General features: G+C 68.3%; 2 protein-coding genes across 2 annotated transcripts in view; one reads left to right on the top strand and one right to left on the bottom strand.

Moving 5' to 3' along the window:
* The first annotated feature begins 2,944 nt into the window (after nucleotides 1-2,944).
* On the top strand, nucleotides 2,945-9,284 carry NAT8L (N-acetyltransferase 8 like). Its single transcript, XM_016159241.2, has 3 exons — nucleotides 2,945-3,404; nucleotides 4,632-4,796; nucleotides 7,141-9,284. Exons 1-3 carry the CDS (start codon nucleotides 3,044-3,046, stop codon nucleotides 7,506-7,508), a joined length of 894 nt encoding a protein of 297 aa, XP_016014727.2. The 5' UTR covers nucleotides 2,945-3,043; the 3' UTR covers nucleotides 7,509-9,284.
* A 558-nt stretch (nucleotides 9,285-9,842) lies between these two features.
* POLN (DNA polymerase nu) overlaps nucleotides 9,843-19,262 on the bottom strand; it is an 84,987-nt gene continuing 75,567 nt past the window's right edge. Inside the window, exons 22-24 of the mRNA XM_016159234.2 lie at nucleotides 15,902-15,969; nucleotides 14,542-14,603; nucleotides 9,843-13,376 (exon numbers count right to left, since the gene is read on the bottom strand). Coding sequence (XP_016014720.2) covers nucleotides 13,191-13,376; nucleotides 14,542-14,603; nucleotides 15,902-15,969 — 316 coding nt within the window. The 3' untranslated portion in view covers nucleotides 9,843-13,190. The remainder of the gene's footprint in view (nucleotides 13,377-14,541; nucleotides 14,604-15,901; nucleotides 15,970-19,262) is intronic.

Here is a 19,262-nt window from a genome sequence, read left to right on the forward strand (position 1 = left end):
CCGGCTCACGGCCCCCCCCACCTGGGGGGCTCGGCACTTGCTGACCCTCTGCACAGCCTTCTCCGTGACCTGCCTCACCCTCCAGCCCCACCCCACCTCGCTTTTCCTCATCCCCGAGGGATCCTGGGGCGATCTGTGATAAGGGGGTGAGTGGCTTCGGTCGCTAGCCCCCCGCTGCCCGCCGTGGGTGGCCGCCAGCACCCTCGTCCCCTCCCCCTCTCCCGGAAGCCCTTGGTACTGGACGGGTTTGGATTGGGCTGGGCCCTCTCGTTGGGAATCATGGGCGTCACTCCAGTGTCACCGACCGCACCCCTTCTTTTTGTGGGCACCCTGTTTGCCCCCCGCTAGGCCTTCCGATTGGCCCCGTTTGTTTTTTGTTCCCACCCCCTGGCTTTGTGGTTTGCTTCCTCTGTCGCTCCTGCGCAGTCCCATTCCCCAGGACCCCCGCCCCTCACTCCTGTTTTCCTGCCGCGGGGACAGGTGGCAGGCACCCCGACCCGTGCCCAGAGGCCCAGAGGGTCTGCCCAGGGGCCGCTGCGGAACGTGGGCGGGGGTCTCGCTGCTGCCCGCGCCCCCTCGCCTGGGATCTCGGGAGCTCTGGCGGTGCTGTTGCATTGTGGAGGCACCACGTGGGGTCTCGGGGTGATCAGGGCAGCCAGGGGGTCTCGGTGGGTAGGGGACCCTGGTCAGCAGATGCAGAGGAGTGGGTGGGATTTCACTGGGCAGGGGAGGGCGCCTGGAGAGCAGAAGCCTGGGACCCGCCCGGCCTGTTTTCCTGTCTGTACAATGGGCTCCTGGTGTGGCCGGGAGGCACCACCTCCCTGGGCGGGTGGGTGCCCGACATTTCCTCTGGAGAACACTGAGCCTGGGGTCACACTGAGCACATCAAACACCGGCCCTGACATCTCCAAGCCCTTCCAGGTGGCTGTCCCTTCTGAAGAGTCCAGGTTACCCTCTTCCCATTGCGTCCTGGGCTTCCAGGCCCCTTGGGACCAGGGGGCTGGAGCACTGGGCTAGCCAGGAATTCCCCCCAGGGGACTTCCAGGGACTTGGAAGCCTGAAGAGTGAAGTCAAGCCACCTGGAGAGAGGGCCACCAAGGTCACTCTGAGTGGAAGCCCAGGTCCCTCCCTCCATCCTTGGGCTTGGCTGTTAGACCTGGAGGAGGGACCCTCAGGCTAGAGTCTGGTGCACAGGTGGGTGGGTAGCAGCCAGCAGAGGTTGTGGCTTTGTAGGGGCTGGGTCACTCTGCTGTGAGGGGCCCCCTTAGACCTAAGTCTGGGGTTGGGGTCAGGACACTGCCCAGGAGCTCCTGGACAGTGGACCCGACCCTCCCCATACCGGCCCCCATCACCGGAGTGCTCCCTACCTCCCTGGTCTAGCTACAGAGCAACGTTGGATGCCCAGCCTCCCTGCCTCTGAAGCCCCTTGACCCCTCCAGGCACTCGGTCCTGGCTTTTCCTTCCTGGACCCCTTCTTGCCATCCCCTTGGCTGACTTCAGGACACCGCCTGGTCCCACTGTGGCTGGCCCCAGGTCTCCTGCCGCCCTGCTCAGGCAGCACGTGGGGAGAGTTCCGACTGGATCCCCGAGTTCCTTCGAGAGTTTTCGCGATTCCACTTCAATCTCCCGGAAGGTCACAGCCAGGCCCAGACAAGCCTGGCACTGCCGCGACGGTGATCCCCAGCTTGGCAGCCCTGGCTGTGGACTAGTTCAGCGCCCGGGTCCGGGGTTCCCACTCTGCCTGGGTCCCTTAGGGAGATATTAGCGATGCGTAGTCCCTTTCTGGCCTCCAGGCGACTGCAGCCACCTCACTTGGCCGCGACGCGAGCTGAGTATCCTTAGGCCCGGACCCCTCACCCCGCGCGCGCGAGTGTGGTGAACTCAGCTCCCGGCTGCCTTGCGGGATCACCCCGGGGAGGATGTGGGGCGACAAGGGGAAGGGAGTGCAGAGCAGCAGGGGCTGGATTCGCGGAGTGCTGGGTGGAGTGTCCGGGGCCGCCTCCGCCGTCACCCCTGGCTCGCACCGTCGGCAGGTCTGGCGTTCAGGGGCCGGCGGGACGTAGCCAGAGCGCCCGCTGCACCTGCACCGAGATCGTAGGGCGCATGCGCGGGCCGCGGAAAGCTGGGCCCGGCCGGGAGGGGTCCTGCGGGCCCCCGCACCCCCAGTGCGGGCCAGGGATATCTAGTGTCGGAGCGAGGGGGTGCTGCACTGCGCCGGGTGACGCGGACGTCAGACCCCGCTGCGACTGCATCCCCGCGCCTCCAGCCCGTGCGGCCACGGGCGCGGGTTCCCAGGGGCGCGGGGCGAGGAAGCCCGGGCGCCCCCTCCCCAGGGCCCTGGCGGGGCGCCGCGTTCAGACAATGGGTCGGGAGATGGAGATGCTTTCGTGACTGCGCCTGGCGGCCGGAGAGGAGAAGGACGTGGCGCTGCGGGATCCAGAGGCCGGGCCCCGGGTCCGGGCGCTCCCGGGCCCGCGCGGAGCAGCGGGGCTGCAGGGCCCTGGCGGGAGGCGCCCTGCCCGGAGCCCCGCGGAGCGGCCCCTCCGGGCCGGGAATCCCGGCCGCGCGCGCTCGTCCGCGGCCACCTCGCGGGGCTCGGCCGCTCCGTCGCTCCGCCGGCCACTCGCGCCGCCCCCACGCGGGCGCACTCCCGCCGCCCGCCCGCGCCCGGCCGCGCCGCAGCGCCCCAGTGTGCCATCGGGCGGGCGCGGAGGCGGTGTCTGCTCCCACCCCCGAGATCACATGGTGACCCTCGGCAGCCAATGCAGTGGACGCTAGGACCCTGCGGGACCCCGGGCGCCGCGACTGCACCGGCGCCGCTGCATTATAAATACTTCTCCAAAATGCGGCGCAGCTCCCAGCGCGCGCCCCGGCCGCCCGCCGCCTCCGCCCCGCGTCCCTGAGCCGCCGCCGCCGCCGCCGCCGCTGCCGCCGCCGCCGCCGCCGCCGCGGGTCCGAGGGCGCCGCGCCCTTGCCTTGGGCCCGGGCTGTGCCCGCCCGCAGCCCGGACCGAGTCCCCGCGCTGCGCTGCCCGGCCGGGTGCATGCATTGTGAGCCTCCCGACATGGTCTGCGAGACGAAGATCGTGGCCGCCGAGGACCATGCGGCGCTCCCGGGGGCCAAGAAGGACGCGCTGCTCGCCGCCGCCGGCGCCATGTGGCCCCCGCTGCCCGCCGCGCCGGGGCCGGCCGCCGCGCCCCCGCCCGGCCCCCAGCCCTTGGGCGGCGCGGGGGGCGCGGAGCCTCCCGGGGGGCGCGGCGTGCACATCCGCGAGTTCCGCGCGGCCGAGCAGGAGGCGGCGCGCCGCATCTTCCACGACGGCATCATGGAGCGCATCCCCAACACGGCCTTCCGCGGCCTGCGGCAGCACCCGCGCACGCAGCTGCTCTACGCCCTGCTGGCCGGTCAGTGCGCGCCGGCCTGCCGCAGCCCGCGCCTCCCCGGCCGCGCGGGGGGCGCACGCACGGCTCCCTCCGCCCGCACCGGCCCGCCTGGGGTGGGGGGTCGCGGACCCGGCCGTCCCCTCGCACGCGCACGGGCACGCACCCGCGCGCCCCCCGCATTCTGCGGCGGCTGGGGCGAGGTGGCTTCCAGCAGTGGGGCGGCGGGGCTCCCGGCCAAGGCGCGCCGGGCGGGGCGTGGGAACGAGCGCGGGCCGGGGCGGCGGGCAGGGGCAGCCGGGGTCCTCGCCTGCGTCCCCGCCTCTCGGCCCCCTCCCGGGTCATCCGGGTGGGGGCGCGTGACGGCAGGTAGCACTGCCGCTGAGGCTCCGAGCCTGGCGCGTGTAACTATATTTAATCCGCGGGGCGGGGGCGGCTGTTTCGCCGGCTCCAAGTGCTAATTTATGAGGGGAAGGCGGGAGGGCGTGCTCCGAGGCGGGGCGCGGGGCCGCCTGGCGGCCGCGGGCAGCCCCCGCCGGGGCTTTGCAGCCCTTCCCTGAGGCTCCGCCGCAGGGCGGTACTTCTCCCATTTCGCAGACAAGAAGCTTGAGTCTTGGGGGCGCGACTCTCCCAAGGTCATGAAGCAGAGGCGGCTTTCACCGTGGGCGCGTCTGCTCTTGGCAGCCTCAATGGGGTCGCAGCCATCTCGGGTATCCTTCCCCAGGGTCTGTGTTCGCAGCCCTGGGGCTGGCCCGGGAGGCCTCTCGGCAGGGACCCTGGGCGGAAGGCGGCCTGGGCCCTGGCTCTGCGAGGTGATCCCGTTGCTGGGAGCTGGTCAGTCTGCAGCAGCCGGCCGGGCAGCTCCTTGGCTTCCCACCAGGTGGGAGTGGGCGAGGACTCTAGCAAAGCCCCTGCCCCAGCTGGGGCCCGTAGGGGTGGCCGAGGGCCGCTCCCCAGGAGCCCTGCCTGGGGCTGCCCCCACCGGCCGCCGTTTGGGACCACCTGTCCAGAGGCAGGGCTGTGCCAGGTGCTTTAGAGACCCTGTGGTGCCCGCTGTTAAAAGACGCGGGGCCGCCCCTGCGGGGAGCGTGGGCGAGAACAGGGAACCCTGCGCAAGAGCAACTCGCGGTGCTGGCCCTCGGGGACGTCCTGGCAGGGGCGGAGGGGCCCTCTCTGCGGGGCTCCTTGAGGCCCTTCTGGGTGGCCGGCCGGGAAGCCCCGCCTGTCCTCACGGTGCCCGCTTGCCCGCAGCACTCTGCTTCGCCCTGACCCGTTCGCTGCTGCTGACCTGCCTGGTGCCAGTCGGGCTGCTGGGCCTACGCTACTACTACAGCCGGAAGGTGATCCTGGCGTACCTGGACTGTGCGCTGCACACGGACATGGCCGACATCGAGCAGTGCTACATGAAGCCGCCTGGTGAGTCCCCAGGTCGCTGCCCCCACCCTCAGCTTCCTCCTGGGCAGAGCCAGCCCTGCCCAGCAGCCTTAGGCCAGGCCTGCGGTGAGGGCCAAGCAAGGGTGGTCCTGTGACCCGAGACTGGGTGACTGGGGGCTTTGGCTGAGAGCTAGGGTACAGTGGGATGGCCGGGGCTGGTGGCAGAGCTGGGTTCGTGGTGCTGAACCCAGGGCCCTGGGTGACCACGTGGGCCCACCAGGCCCGGGGCCTCTCTTTTTGGTCCTCTTGGGTCAGGGTGCTGAGTGGCCTGAGCTGGCCCTGCTCCTCGCTCTGCCCGCTGCCCTTTCCCTGCTCCCACTGAGAGCCGGGGGTCTTTCTTGCCTCTCATCGGGCCTGTCTGGTCCCGGGCACTCACTAGGGCCTTGCTGGGCCCTGGGCTGGCTGAGAGAGGACCGGGGAAGGGCGGAGGTCACTCTGGGGAGGCAGGGATCCGCAGGAAGCAGGGGTCTTAGGTCTTGGTCTCCGCTTCTGGTCCCTGAGTCACTCAGGCCCCTGGCGATGCCTCCTGTTGAGGGAGGGGCCTGTAGCCCCCTGCGGGCCGCGCTGTGTGGCAGGCTGGGTCCTGGGAAGCAAGGCCACTGGTTTCTCCATCCCTGGGGCCCAGGATGCATCCTTTGTCCCAGCCATCTGGGGCACGAGGGTCTCCCAGGTGCTGGATGGCCCCTGGGCTGATGAGAGAGACAGGGTGAGCCCCAGCGGTTGGCTAGGGTCTAGCCAGAACCCAGTGAGTGCCAGGGAAGGGCAGTGGGGACAAGAGGGCCAAGATGTCTTAGAGCAAGAGTGACGTCCCTGGGTACTGCCAGCTCCTGTGCCCACTGGCTCTGGCCAAGCTGCCCTGCCCCATCCTGTGGGGGCTGATCCCGCCCCCCACCCCTGCCCCTGCAGCTGGCTGGCTGGCCTTGGGCACCCTTGTCCTAAGCCCAAACAAAGCATCTTATCAACTTCCACGGAGCCCTAGTTCCAGCCTGGCTATGCCTGTGACGGGAGGTGGCAGAGGGTGAGCCCCGTCTGGCTGGCACCAGGGTCCAGTCTGCAGGCGCTGCAGGGGACTCGGGTGGGCCAGGTGTGGCATGCGGACCCGCTGTTGGCCTGCCCTTCGGGCTGCAGGCTAGCTGGGCGTGAGACGGGGAGTGGGGCCCGCCTGGCCCGCCTGGGCCGCCTGGGCAGAGAGGCCGGACAGCAGCTGCTGGGGCTGCTGGATTTGTGGGAGCTGCTCCCACAGTGGGGACACTGAGGCTTGCGGAGGGCGAGGCTCCAGGGGCTGTCCCGGCCTCTGGGCGGGCCCGGGGGGGCGGGCAGTCGAGAGCAATGTGCCTCCAGCATCGCGGCAGCTCAGCCACACACCAGGCCTCAGGGTGTGGCACTGAAGGGGACAGGAAACTTTGCAGAGCTGTGGGCAGACAAGACAGTGGGGGACCCCTGGGGGCTGGCAGAGGGCTGAGGCATGTCTTCCAGGCAGGGGTCAGGAGCAGAAGTTTAAGGAGGGAGAGGCTGGCCACTCGCAGAGGGCGGCTGGGGCAGGGTGGGGGTTGGCAGCGGGGGGTAGTTGGTGGGAGGACATGTTGAGGGGGTGGAGTGGCCATAAGGTGTGAGCTCGCCAGTCTGCAGATGGACACCCACCACTTGCCCAGCCCTTGCCGCCTGTGGGCCCTGGGCCTTCAGTCACCAGAGGCAGTGCCCTCCCCTCTGGTGATAGGTCCCGGCCATGGGCGGGGACGGTTGGTCTGGCCGCCTGGCTTGGCCAGGGTCAGTGGGGTGTGGGGCCCGTGCCCATTCCCGGCGCCCCACTTGGATTTCTTAAGTGTCCACACAGCTCTGCCCTCGAGCCTGCCAAGGGCCTGCCTCTTTGTGTCCAGCAGCCTGAGACCCGGGACAGTGGAGGCCTCAGGGTTGGCAGAGCCAGAGGCCCCTGAGGTCCCCAGGGTTGTGGCTCCCGGAGGTGGCCCTGCCTCCCAGGTCTGTCCTCTGGCCCCTCTCAGCCCCTGTGGAGACCCCCTCCTGCACTCACCTCTGCAGCTCCCTGGTGTGGATGTGTGGGTCGTGGGGACAAGTCTGTTGGGCTCCAGGTGGCTGGGAGCCACGGCGGGTTGGCCTTACCGTGGTCTCTTGGTGGCCATCTGGGGCCATCCAGGCCGGTCTGGGCGGTGCTGGGCGGATGGGGGGCGGGTGGCTCACTTGGCTGAAGACCGCCCAGCTCTGTGTCGCTGGGGGGACTCAGGCCCAGGGTCGGAGTCCGCTCCGGGTCTGGCAGGGCCGGCTGTGTCCCCTGGCCGTGCCAGCGCCCTGACTGCCCTGTCCCCCACAGGCTCCTGCTTCTGGGTGGCCGTGCTGGACGGCAACGTGGTGGGCATCGTGGCGGCGCGGGCGCACGAGGCGGACAACACGGTGGAGCTGCTGCGCATGTCCGTGGACGCGCGCTTCCGCGGCAAGGGCATCGCCAAGGCGCTGGGCCGCAAGGTGCTGGAGTTCGCGCTGGTGCACAACTTCTCCGCGGTGGTGCTGGGCACCACGGCCGTCAAGGTGGCCGCCCACCGGCTCTACGAGTCTCTGGGCTTCAGACACGTAGGCTCCAGCGACCGCTACGTGCTGCCCGGCATGACCCTCTCGCTGGCCGAGCGCCTCTTCTTCCAGGTCCGCTACCACCGCTACCGCCTGCAGCTGCGCGAGGAGTGACCGCCGCCCGCCCGCCGCCCGCGCCCGCGCCCGCCGCCCGGGCCCGCTTCCAGACGCTCACCTTGGCGTTCCGTTGGGTTTTTCCTTTTCCGACATCACGTGGTTCTCTGGCCGGTTCGGGAGGGCGGGGCCGTTGCTTGTACGTGACGTTTCTGGGGGTGGGTTGTCAGCAGCCACGGTCCCTCGCCCTCCTTAGCCTGCTGGGGCCATGCCCTGAGGAGTGACAGCATGGGCCACCACGCGCCCATGCAGCTGCCTGGCCCTGGCTGGCGGGTCCCCTTCTGGCCCTCGGCCACTGGGCCAGGCCCCGCCCCGCCCACCGAGCACAGAACCTCCGCAGCGAGGCCCCCATCCTGCAGCCCCCTGGCCACCAGCCAGGCTGCGGCTCAGCCACTGGTCCCCGGAAGGTGTGGCCTGCTGGGCCGGCCGGCCACTGCCCCATGGGGCACTGAGCTGGCCAAGGGCCGCTTTGCTCTGTGCATGCTGAGCACGTGGCCTGGCAGCAGCATGCCGCATGCCCACCGCCCCGCCCAGCCGCCCTGCGCAGACGCGGCCAGGCTGGCGAGCGCCCCGCCCCGGCCCTGAGCCGGCCCGGCGGCCGCCCGCTCTCGGCTCTCGGGGGGCCTGTCTCACAAGCCCTTTGCTCGCCCCAGTTCAGCTTCGCTTGGACGCCGAATCACTTTCCTTCTTTTTGGCCCCCACCCCTCCCCTGCCTGGGCTTTGCTGATTGGCGTCATCACCCCCGTGTGGTTCCCATAGCAACCCGCTGCCCAGCAGTGGTTAGGGCCCTTCAGGAGAGCCAGGTGGGGAGGCAGTCTTGGGGTCACCTCTTCCTGTTCCACTGGATCACAGTGGCCTCCCCCAGACCTCCCCAGGACCCCCCCAGCTCACAGCCCACAGGCGCTGCCTGTGACTCTTACTAACCCAGGCCGCTGCCGGCACCTCTGAGCCCACAGCTTCTCCCAGCCTGAAACCGACCTGTTTTTTAATACGTTATTTAGACAGAATAGCACTCTGCATGTCTTTAATTCTTGGGACAAAACGGTAGTTTATACCTTAACACACACACACCAGTGTGGTCTAGAATATGCAGTTTCTGGCCCAGTTTGGTGGGGGTGGGTGGCCGGGTGGGTGGAGGTTTCAAAGTCTGAAACCTGGAAGGAGACCCTAACTGAGCACGACTCCCCCCAGGAGCGTTCCTGGTTGGCAGGCGGCTCTGGGCCACCCCTGCCGGGCCCTGCCGCCTCTGGGAGGAGAGCAGGTCCGGAGCGGCTTGGGGCTGGCTGTGCCGCTGGCCCTCCTCCCCGAGGTGGGGGCTCTTGGCCTGGATGGCCTGGGCGGAGGGGAGCAAGGTGGTGGTTGGCAGCACCTGTACCTCGAGCTGTAAGCCTGGACCCGGCTGTGGTGGCAGGAGGGGCGTCAGCGCCTGCCAAGACCCCTTTCTTTGGGAGTTGGGGGAGGGGAGCGGGAGGCGAGGCAGGCCACTGAACTGGGTCCCACGTGCCTGAAAAGGCCTTCGGAAATTAGCAAGTGAATGAAACAAGCCCAGTTTCCCAAGGAGCCTTCTGTGCTGTCAGCAATCGAGATATTTGCAGAACACTGTATAGACCCTGCTGTCCCCTGTACATATCCCCCTGGTGGCACCCGGTCCCTGCTGGGGATGGGAGTTTTGTAGACTGTACAGAAATTGGCACCCTATTTTCTTGCAGTTCTCAGATTTTGTTAACCTGGATTATACAGACAGACGTAAAGTGTTTTAGCAAAATGGAAAACAAACAGTTGTGCCTTTTTCCTCTTTCTGTTGGGTTTGGTTTCGGCTCGAGGCAGCTAGTTGCTGTGGGGTATTTTGGGGGCTGAGGCTGGTCTGAGGCCTGGTGGGGTGGGAAGGGTGGGGGGCGCCCACACGGATTCAGCATGCTGGGTCACGAGGTGGCAGCTTGGGGATGCTGATTCTGTGCCTTGGGCACCTCTAGTCCCTGGAGTGGGGGTGCAGGGGTGGGAGCCACTGGAGCCCACGGGGGTGGCAGAGCCTGGGGCCCTGGGGCTGCCAGTGTCTGGGGGATGTTGACCCAAGCAGCTTGCTGGAGCCGTTCCTGGGCGGCGGTGCAGCCGGCTCCCGTTCTGGCATCTGTCTGTCCCCACAGAGGGGTCTGTGGGCTGGGTGGGCTGCTGTCGGGCAGCCGCGTGGCAGTGGATGTGGCCTGCACTCCTCACCTTTCCTTACTGCCCTTTCGTTGCTGCCAGGACTCAGGGGATGTGCCCAGAAGGGTGTGGCAGGGTGGCCGCGTGTGCGGAGCCCTGCTGCCCAGCTGCTGAGGTGGGCAGAGGCACCTCCGCGCCCACCAGGCTGGGCCTGCGTGCCGCCCGGCGGGTCCCTGAGGGCCACTGGGGCAGCTTTGCCACGCATGCCCGGTGCCAGAGGCCGGGCACGCTGGTGGGGGGCTTGCTCCGGCAGCCGCCTTCCTTCCTGGGAGGTAGCTGCTCTGACAACACACACCGAGATGTGAATTTTATATGTTTGTAGAAATTCTGTTACTTCTACCTCTGTGGAGCGTCTCCTGGGGTCCCGCTCGGTGCCAGGTCTGGGCAGCTTCTCTGAGTCGGCTGGCCCTGGGCTGTCCTACCTGCTGGGCTCCTGGGCCCCCCCGACCCCCCAATGGCTGCCTGGTGCTGCCCCAGGGAAGCCAGCCCTGGGCCAGCCACCGGCTCAGGGGCCAGGCCTCCCAGGCTTCTGTTGTCTGGAAGTCTCTTTCTGGAGCAGGTGGTGGGAGGTGGAGTATTCCAGAACATCTTCGTCAGATGATCCCGGGACACAGACTCCATGGGCAGCTCCGGGCAGTGGAGGGCTGCAGTGCCTGATGACCCAGCACCACCAGGGGCCGGGCATGCGGCCGGTGGGCCATCCCCTGGGCGACTGCCACGGCCGGCTCCCTGGGGTTGGTGTCCGTACGTCCGCAGTCCGTGTGTCCTGGCCCCAGGAAGGGCCATGGCAGCAGCTCCCACCTCTCGTCCCGCCCGTGTCCTGCCTGACCCCCCACTGCTGCCCTTAGGTGGGGTGGGGGGCAGGCCCTGGGAGCAGGCTTAGGCTGGGAGGCCCAGAGGGCGCTCTTCCTCAGAGGGGACAGGAAACCCCCAGGTGGCTTCTTTGGGCATCTGGCGAGTGCTCTCCAGGCCCCAGAGCCTGGCTCCGGCCTCCGGGTCCACACTGGCCATGTGAGCACCTGTCCCTGCCTCCTGGGGGTGGCCGGCACTATGCTGGGGCCGGTTTGGGTGCTGGGTGGCACCCATGAGGCCACCTTCCTGTCGGTGTCCAGGGGATGGCTGGCCGTGGCCCTGAGCCTCGGGAGCCAGGTGGGCGGCACTGCCCCTGCGTCCTGTGTGTTACCCGCTGCTCCCGCATCTGTTTGCAACTGCTCTGTGAACCGGCGCCGGCCACCGCCGGCGTCCTGAGCTGGTGGCCCTTTGCATGAGGCCTTTAGTTTGAGATCTTGGCTGGGTAAGAGGCAGATCTTGGGACGTGTTTGTTCCTCGGTGCCGACCACATGCTCCCTGTGCTGGGCGAGGCGCCGGACGAGGGCGGCCCAGGGCCGTGGTGTAGGCGCGAGCCTCACCTGCCGCCGGACGTACTTTTTTTAACAGCAATAATTAGCCGTTTTGGAGAAGGGGTGTGTCCGCCCGTGTGCGTGCACGGCTGCATGCATGTGCACATGAGCACAAGTATGCGCGCCTGTGAGCATGCCTGCACATGCACGTGGCTGTGTGTGCCCGTGCGCATGTGCACATGTACACATGTGCACTGTGCACACGCATGTATGTGTGTGCACGTGTGCATGCGAGTGGTGACAGGGAGGGAACCTGGTGGCCGAGGGCTCGGCAGAACAATGGCTATGCCGGGGTCTGGGTGGGGAGGGCGGCCCGGCCCAGGCCGCGTGGCCGTGGCTGCCGTGGCTGCCGTGGCTTCTGGCCAGTGGAGCCCCAAGCCTGCCGCGGTGCCTGGTTTCACCTTCCATGCTTTACTGCTTGTGAGCCCGCGACGGGGGTGACTTTCCTGAGCAGGATGTGCCGAGACGGCCCCCAAGGGCCCAGAGTGGGGCGAGCTGGGTCCCAGAGGAGACAGGCAGGTCCCGGCTTCTGTGGACGGGAGCAGCAGGAGGGTGGGGGCCATGTGGTCCTTTCGCCTGCACCCCGATGCTGCTGTTTCTCAATAAAGCCAGAGTTGACAGAACCAGGCTCCATGCTTTTTTGAGGCGTCCCCAGCCCGGCGCTGGGCTGCATGGGGCTTTCTGGAGACTAGGCTGGACCAGGTGCAGGGTGACCTGGGGGGCCGAGATGCCCCCTTCCCTATCAGGCACCCCCTGCTGGGCGCGGGCTCCGCTGCAGGCCTGGGCATCCGCAGGTGGTGTGAGGCCCACTTGGGAGGGGCGGTGGGACCCTGGAGTCTGTAGGGAGGGGGATGACGTGGAGCTGGGGGTCCAGGCCGGAGAACAGGGGGCGGAGGGATCAGTGAGGTTCGAGGTGGACACAGGCCTGCCTTGTCCCTGGGGACCTGAGCTGGCCCCGCTCCTGGCCCACCCCTTCCCAGAGAGTCTGCCATCGGGGGGTCGCCAGGGTGCTCCCTTCTCTGGGGTCCTCGGAGTTGAACGCAGTGTCGGTGCATCTCGAGGCCTGAGGGCGGCAGTGTGGCCCTGGCGGGGTCCCTGTGTGGCACTCTGGCCCCGGGGCATGGGGCGCTGTGGGATGGCGGGCCCCGGGCCAGTCTGTTTTGAACAAGACGTCCCCCGTGTGGCCCGCCAGCGGCCATGCCTCTGAGGTGAGTGCGGACAGGCCGCCTGCGAGGTGTGGCCATGCAGTGCGCACGCAGACACAACCCCGCAGCTGTCCTGGCCAGCTCTCCTGCCTCGACCTGCGGAAGCAGGGACGGCGTCCTAAAGCCTGGGCCCGGTGAACTCCAGGGCCTGTGTCCACGTGTGCACGGGAGGCGGCACGTGGAATTCCGCCTCCACTTAAACGAGGCCGGCCTTGGTGCGTGGGGCACCTTTGCTCAGACCCGGAGCCGTGCCTGGGTGCCCGCTCTGTTCACCTGCCCTGGACAGGGGCCATGGGGACTGGCAACCCACTGAGAGGGTGGCCCATGGAGCCCTCACCCAGATAAGGAGTGGGAGGAGCCGTGGCCCCTCAGGGTACAGGGTACTCTGGAAGCGGGGCCCCAGGCGCACCCCCGGGGGCTGTGGTGGGGCAGCCGGACAGGGGCCAGCCGGGCACCAATGAGCCGCGTGCACACGTGCCGGTGACGTGACTGCTCCCTGTCTGTGCAGGGGGCACGCCGGCCCCTCTCACGGGCTGCTGGGGGGGCTGTTGGGCACGAGCTGGGAGCCACGAGAGTAGATTCAGGGTGGGAGGAGCCAGCCTGGTCCCCCCACCCTGGGACCGCTGGGCCCGAGCTCCGAGCGGCGAGGGCCGAGGCATGGCGCTCCCCGCCCTCCAGAAGCATTGACCGACTGCACAAGGGTGACGGCAGCTTCGTGTCAGGCGTTTACTCCTGGGGACGGTCCAGAGAGCGAATGTGGCCCCCGCGTGGCCTGCGGTAGCCAAGGAGCCGGCACGAAGCACCAGGCCCTGACCTTGGGGAAGGCCACACAATGGCTGGTGGAAACCAGCTTGTCCTCCCGCCGTTGCCTGGGGCTACGGACAAAATGAAGGTGGAAAATGCACAGGCGGGGGGCAGGTGCCGGCGGGAGGCCCGGCAGGGGCCGGGTGGCTGCCTGGAGACTCAGCAGGACGGGCACTTGGCTGAGGGCGCAGGGCCTCCTGCAGTGGCACCAGGTGTCCCCAGGAGCGGCCAACACTCAGGCTCACCTTCAAGGGTACCTGCGGGTGGCAGTCAGAGGTGAGCACCAGGCCCTGCACGCGGGTGGACAGGGCCCACAGTGCACAGGCGGCCACCTGACCGAAGGCGCAGTCAGACGCATCCACGGCAGTGCTGTGCACAGGGGCACACTCACGCACACGTGCAGGGACAGGCGGACGGGCTCACGTCGCAGTCACCACCAGTCAGGATGCCTTGACCTTGGCCCAGCACCCCCACCTGACCTGCCAGGGCCTCTGTGCCAGTGAGCATGCCTGCGGGGTCCAGGCAAGGTGCCCAATCTGAGCTCGCCACTTCGGGGCCCTGCTCCCTGGGGGACGACTGGCCCTGCGAGGTGCCGGGGGCCCTGGAGAGCCCTCTCTGGGCCCTTGACCCTGGGTGGGCTCTTGCCTGAGGACCTGGGCCGCTGCTTATCAGCTCCCTCTCCAGAGGGGGCAGCTGCCCCCGGCTGCAGCCCCTGCCCACAGGACCACCAGAGGGCGGGGCTCCCTCCACACCTCCGCCCGTGCAGGAGCGAACAGGGATGACCCCGGACTCCTGGCCCCGGCTGGGCCCATGGGCCACTCCTGCAGAGCAAGGTGAGGGGTGCTGCGGGGTGATTCTCGAGCAGGAGTGCAGAGGTGGCCGCGGCCCAAGGAAGGGAGAGCGAAGAGGTGGGGGAGCCTTTCCCAGAGGAGCGAAGGCCACCATGGAAGTCAGTGGCCCTCCCTGGTGGCTCCGGTGCCTGTCGGAACAAAGCACCACTCCAGGGTGACAGAGACAGTGACGGAAGTGTCTCTCTCACTGGGGCCATCTGCACAGGCTTCCCACCTCCACTCCGGGTCTCCCCACCCTCCCTACTGCCTTGTGGGGGTGGCCCTCCAAGAGGTGACCAGGAGTTGGGCTGGGACCGGGCTCAGCAGGACCTGGGGTGCACCCGAGGCAGGTGGGGTGGCACTGGGTAGAAGTCTAACAACGCTCCTTGCCAAGCCCCGAGGGACACCTGGTCCATTGCCCACGGCCCCTGAGGACACCCACTGTGGCTTCTCAGCAGCTAGAAGGGCCACGGCTCGTCACCCTGGCAACTGGGCTCCTCGCGGGACAGGTGGGAAACAGCAGTGTCTGGCCGGCCCTGCTCCCCGACCCTCCTGCCCTCTCCCACCCCATCCCCGCCCCGCTGCCCCTCACCTGCAGCTGTAGCTCCAGGGCCCGCACGTGCTGCAGGGACTCCATGGTTCCCCTGACCAGGGCTAGGACAGAGGGAGAGGGGGCGGCTGAGCCCCAGGCGGGGCTGGCCATGAGGACAGCAGGCCCTGGCACCCGCCACCAGTGCTCCCCGGCTGCTCCCTGTCCCCTCCTTTGTGCTGGTGGGACAGTGAGACTGAGTGACCCCAAGTGACCACTGTGCAGAGGGGCAGCGACTGTCAGCTGTCTCTCAGCCCAGGGCTCTGTGCGGGCCACGCTGTACCCTCCGGCCTCCATCGTGGGGCTGTGCGGGCCGGGCCCCTGGTGCTGGGGGCTGCGGAGCCTTCAGCCCGGTGTCTGCTCCACCGGCGGCCAGCAGGTGTGTTGTGGACCTCTGACCCTTTAAGAGGTGGCTGCAGGCCCCGCCCAGCCCCTGCTTCGCTGTCCCTGGCTGCCCTCCAGCACAGCGCCGGTGGTACCGCCAGCCCAGGGCTCACGCTGCCGGGAGCCCAGGTCCAGGGGAACCCGGCTGCTCCTACGCTGCTCCCACCACTGGAACTTTCTCTTCCCCTCTTTAACCAACACCTCAGGGTAGGTCACAACCATCGAATGGCCTCATAGGGTGGGCTTGTTTTCAGGCCCATTACCTTCAAACAAGATTCAAGTAACAGCCCCCAGCCCCCCCGTAGGACGAGGCCCCCCGAGAGTGAGGTGGTGAAGCTGGGAGAGGGCTGGGCAGCTTGTCACTTGGGAGCTGGTCCCAAAGCTGGCATCCGGACCTGATGCCCACCCCTGTACTCCCTGCCAAGCCCAGCATGCTCCCCGACAGAGCCTCCCAGGACAGCGTGGGGCCCCCGCCCCGCCCCCTGCCGGGAGGTGTGTTAGGGGAGGAAATCCTGGCCTTCCTCGCGGCCTGGGGGGACCGGTGGTCCTGGCTGCGAAGAACCGCTGAGCGCTGACGGCCGGCGGTGACGCCCCTCAGAGAGGGCTGTGGGACGCAGGCTTGGCATCTGCACTGAGCCTGGGGCCTCAGCCACGGGACCCCTAACATAACCGCCTGCTGGCCCCACAGCCCGGCCCCCCACCAGTCCAGGAGGCCAGATGCTGCCCCCAGCCTCCTGGGGGCCCCGGTAGCTGAGGCAGGGCCCAGGGCAGGGCTCTGGCATTCCCTGAGGGCTGCTGGCCAGGGCGCAGCCGTCTGGGCCTTTCAAGGGTCCCCAACCCAGGCGCCCCCCGCCACCCCTGGTCTATCAGGGTCCAAGTGACATGCAGCGTGAGGCAGGGGAGGAGCCTGTCCAGAGGCAGATGCCGCAGACGCCTCACTATTCAGGAAATGAAGGCGGCCTGTTCCCTCCGGGCTTACCGGCAAACTCAGCAATCTGTGAATCTTCCACTTCGAACAGCAGCTCGTCGTGAATTTGGGCGACCAACCTGGAAGACATGTGGCCCAGGAGGGCATCGCCTGTGATGTGGGTGGTCAGGACACCCCGCTCTATCAGCAGCCGGGGGGCGTTAGCTGGGGTGTGCACACCGGGGGCTCTGCAGAGCAGAGGGCCCGGCCCGCAGGGCCCGGCAGGGGGAGGGGCAGCATGTCACGGCCCAGCGCAGGGGTGGGTGGCGCTGGCTCTTTGTGGCCGCTGAGCGGGACTCTGCAGCGGGGCTTCGTGGGGGTCTACCGCAGCCCTTCTTCCTCCCGTCGTCGTCGGGCGGGGTGACGACGGGGCCAAGTCCCCAGCTACAGGCATTTCCTAGGCTCTGGGGGGGGGTGGCCCCCAGGCAGGCTCTGTGAAGGGCTGACCTGGCTGGGAGCTGGGTGCCTCTGACCATCACGGCTCTCTCCTCTGGCCGGTAAGGCGTAGAGGTGGCTGGAGCAGCCGCTTCCACCACGGCGCCAAGAGGGAAAGGGCCAGGGAGCCGGGCGGGGGGGGGGGGCATGGCCCTGCGGCCCCGCACCCTGGGCCGGTCAGCAGCTGGTGCTCCGGGCTCCTGACGAGGGGTGAGGCCGCGTTCTGGAGCACAAGTGTTGGCACCTGGGCGTGTGGTGCCACTGTGAGCACGCACCCTGGGGTGAAGCCTGGGGTGTCAAGCCACGCGCAGCCCCCGCGGCCACCCCGGAGGGCGGTGCCTGTCCTGAGGGGCAGCCTCCGGCCTGGTGCCACGGCCGCGGCCCGTCCCGACGCCAGGCCAGGCTGGCAGCGTGGGCCCCGCCTGCGACTTGACCGCGAGGCCTGTGGCGGGGTCTTCGGCTCCCACGGGACTTCGCTGTCACGTGGGCAGAACCTGCGGAGCAGGCGGGTCTCGCAGCGGTGGTTTTCACACCTCTCGGAATTGCATTGTGAAGTCTGGGCCTAGAATAGGTCTGAGCTGTTAGCCACTCACGTCACCGTCAGCTGACGGCGGCAGCCCGCACTCTACCCGGAAATCAGGACACGGACGCGGTGGAGGCGGCGCCCCGTGCGGGCGCGTGAACGCGGGCTCCGGGTCCACCGTTCCCGGGAAGCCAGCTGACTCTCAGCGTACTGCCTGTCCCTCTGCCCCGTGGGGACGGTCTGGCAGAGCCTCGCCTCTCCCCTGTGTGGCCTGTCTCCTAGGCCCTCTGTTCCATCTGCTCCAAGTCCCCCTGCTGCGTCCCCGTCCATGGCAGGCGCAGCTGGGAGCTGCTGAGGACAACCCGCCTGCCTTCCCTCCATCTCAACGCTCGGGGTCCTGCCCCCCTGGCAGTCCCAAGGCCACCCCTCCTGCGTCCCTGGGGCCCCGAGCACCTCCTCTGCCCCTTCCTGAGGCCGAGAGAACAGCTGTGCCTCGGTGCTTGGTGAGACCTGGCACAGGGTGCCCTTGGGGGCTGCTGCCCTGGGAGGCGGCCAGGGGTGCAGAGGCCGCCTGGATGGCGAGCAGGGACCCGACTTCCCCAGGAGCCCCTGCGCCTGCCCTGCTGTCTTCCTGCCCAGCACAAAAGAGCCAGGCTGCTGCCCAGGGGCTGGTGGCTGGGTGGGGGGAGAGGGGGGGAGGGGGTCCTCGCCTGTGCTCCAGGCCTGCGGCCAGCCCAGCTCTACACAAACGCGGACATTCGAGTCGTGCGGAGCTGTTTCCCCGCCCCTCACTCGAGTGTTGCGGCCAACAGTCCGGAAGCTTCCTCCCAGCAGCGCCATGCTCCGACACCTAGCGAGGCCTTTGCAGAGCCGTGGCAGGCCACCAGCGCTGACAGCCCCCTCCCCGAAGACCAGCGAGCTCTCCAGGGCAGAGCTCGCGGCCAGAAGCACCCCGACTTCCCGCTGGGCGAGGCCCCCGGGGTGACTGGACGGGCCTCCAGGGGTGCGTGCGTCCCTTGCGTGAGCACGGGCCTCCCGGACACGTGTTTCTGTCATGCTGCTCAGGCGGACGGCTCACACGCAGGCCCCGCAGCGCGGGGAGGACGCGGCGCATTAAGTGCCCCCGTGCTCGGACCGCCAGACCCGCGGCGGGTCGTCATGGAAGCGTTCCTAAGGAAACGAGGGACTGCTGACCGAAAGAGGGCCGGCCTGGCTGTTAAACTCCTGGGCAAGAATTGTTCGTACTTACCCCAGGGCTCTGCCACCAAACAAGACCCCGGGTCCTGGTAGCCACTGCTTTTATCGATCCCACAAAACTCGAAGATGGACCAGACTTTTCTAGACTTACGACGTCACAGATGCTGAACCACCTGCCCAGGTGGTGAGCGGGACAGGCTGCTCACTCCCCTCCCACGTTTACCCGCCAGACAGACACAGGTGAGCAGGACACGCACATTCAGAAGTTCACTGGAAGACCCCGCGGGCGAGCCGGGCGCGGCAGCGGAGACTCGGTGCGGGAAAGCGTGTTACTGCTACTCTCTGCTCTTGCCTCTCGCCTCCCCAGTTCCCGCGGAAGTCAGAGCCCCAGCCCAGACTCCACCCAGTACAGGGACCAGAAGGGTGACGGGCAGCGCTCCCAGCCCGGCGGGCCTCAGGCATGGGACCCTCCAGCCCTCCCCCCAGGCCCCGGGGTGACAGCACAGGCATGGCCTCCTGCCAGGCTGCTTCTCCCCAGGGTGGACGATGCAAGGCGGGTGGCCGGCAGTGGCTCTGGGGGGCTTGGGGACAGTCTCTTCCCCTCTCCTGGACTGGGGTGTCCTTCGCCGGGTACACACTTATGTACAAAGCGGCTGAAATTGCCAAAGGAACATAGGCTCAAAAGTCAGCACGAATAGTAGAACATATCTGAAAATCTGTCAGCGAGGGCTTGGCGAAGAGAGGAGGCGGCTGCCTTCAGACAAAGGAAGAGCTGCCTCAAGGACGTGCACTAGCACCAGCCCCAGGGAAAGCTGCGAGCTCAGAGGGACAAGGGAGGCCCCCCCCCCACCCGGGCCTCTGTGCCAGCGACATGCCCGCCCAGAGCGACTGGGGAGGTGAGCACGCGCCCCCTCGCCCCGCCCCTTGGATAGGGCCGGTGAGTCAGTTTCACATGGTCTGGAGAAGGGGCTGCCTACCTGCTGTGACCTGCTGTGACCTGCTCTGCCTGCGGGGAGCCCCCTCCCACCCGCAAGAAGGGAGGGAGCCGGACCCACCGGGCTCTGACATGCTCGCTCGCTCGTCTGGGGACTTCAGGTTAGCCACAGCAGCCACCAAAGGCCCCAGAGGATTCAGGGAGGCCGGAGGGGTGGTTCTGGGCCGGTGGGGCTGGGTGAGGCTCCCCGTCACGCACCAGCCCCGGGCTCAGGAAGTGGACCC

Source organism: Rousettus aegyptiacus, unplaced genomic scaffold (assembly GCF_014176215.1).
Source record: "Rousettus aegyptiacus isolate mRouAeg1 unplaced genomic scaffold, mRouAeg1.p scaffold_m13_p_10, whole genome shotgun sequence".
Classification (NCBI taxonomy): Eukaryota; Metazoa; Chordata; class Mammalia; order Chiroptera; family Pteropodidae; genus Rousettus; species Rousettus aegyptiacus.

Coding starts and splice junctions, on each gene's coding strand:
- NAT8L (XM_016159241.2), top strand. CDS start 3,044: ATGCATTGTGAGCCTCCCGACATGGTCTGCGAGACGAAGATCGTGGCC. Junction 3,405..4,631: donor GCTCTACGCCCTGCTGGCCG/GTCAGTGCGCGC, acceptor GCTTGCCCGCAG/CACTCTGCTTCGCCCTGACC. Junction 4,797..7,140: donor GTGCTACATGAAGCCGCCTG/GTGAGTCCCCAG, acceptor TGTCCCCCACAG/GCTCCTGCTTCTGGGTGGCC.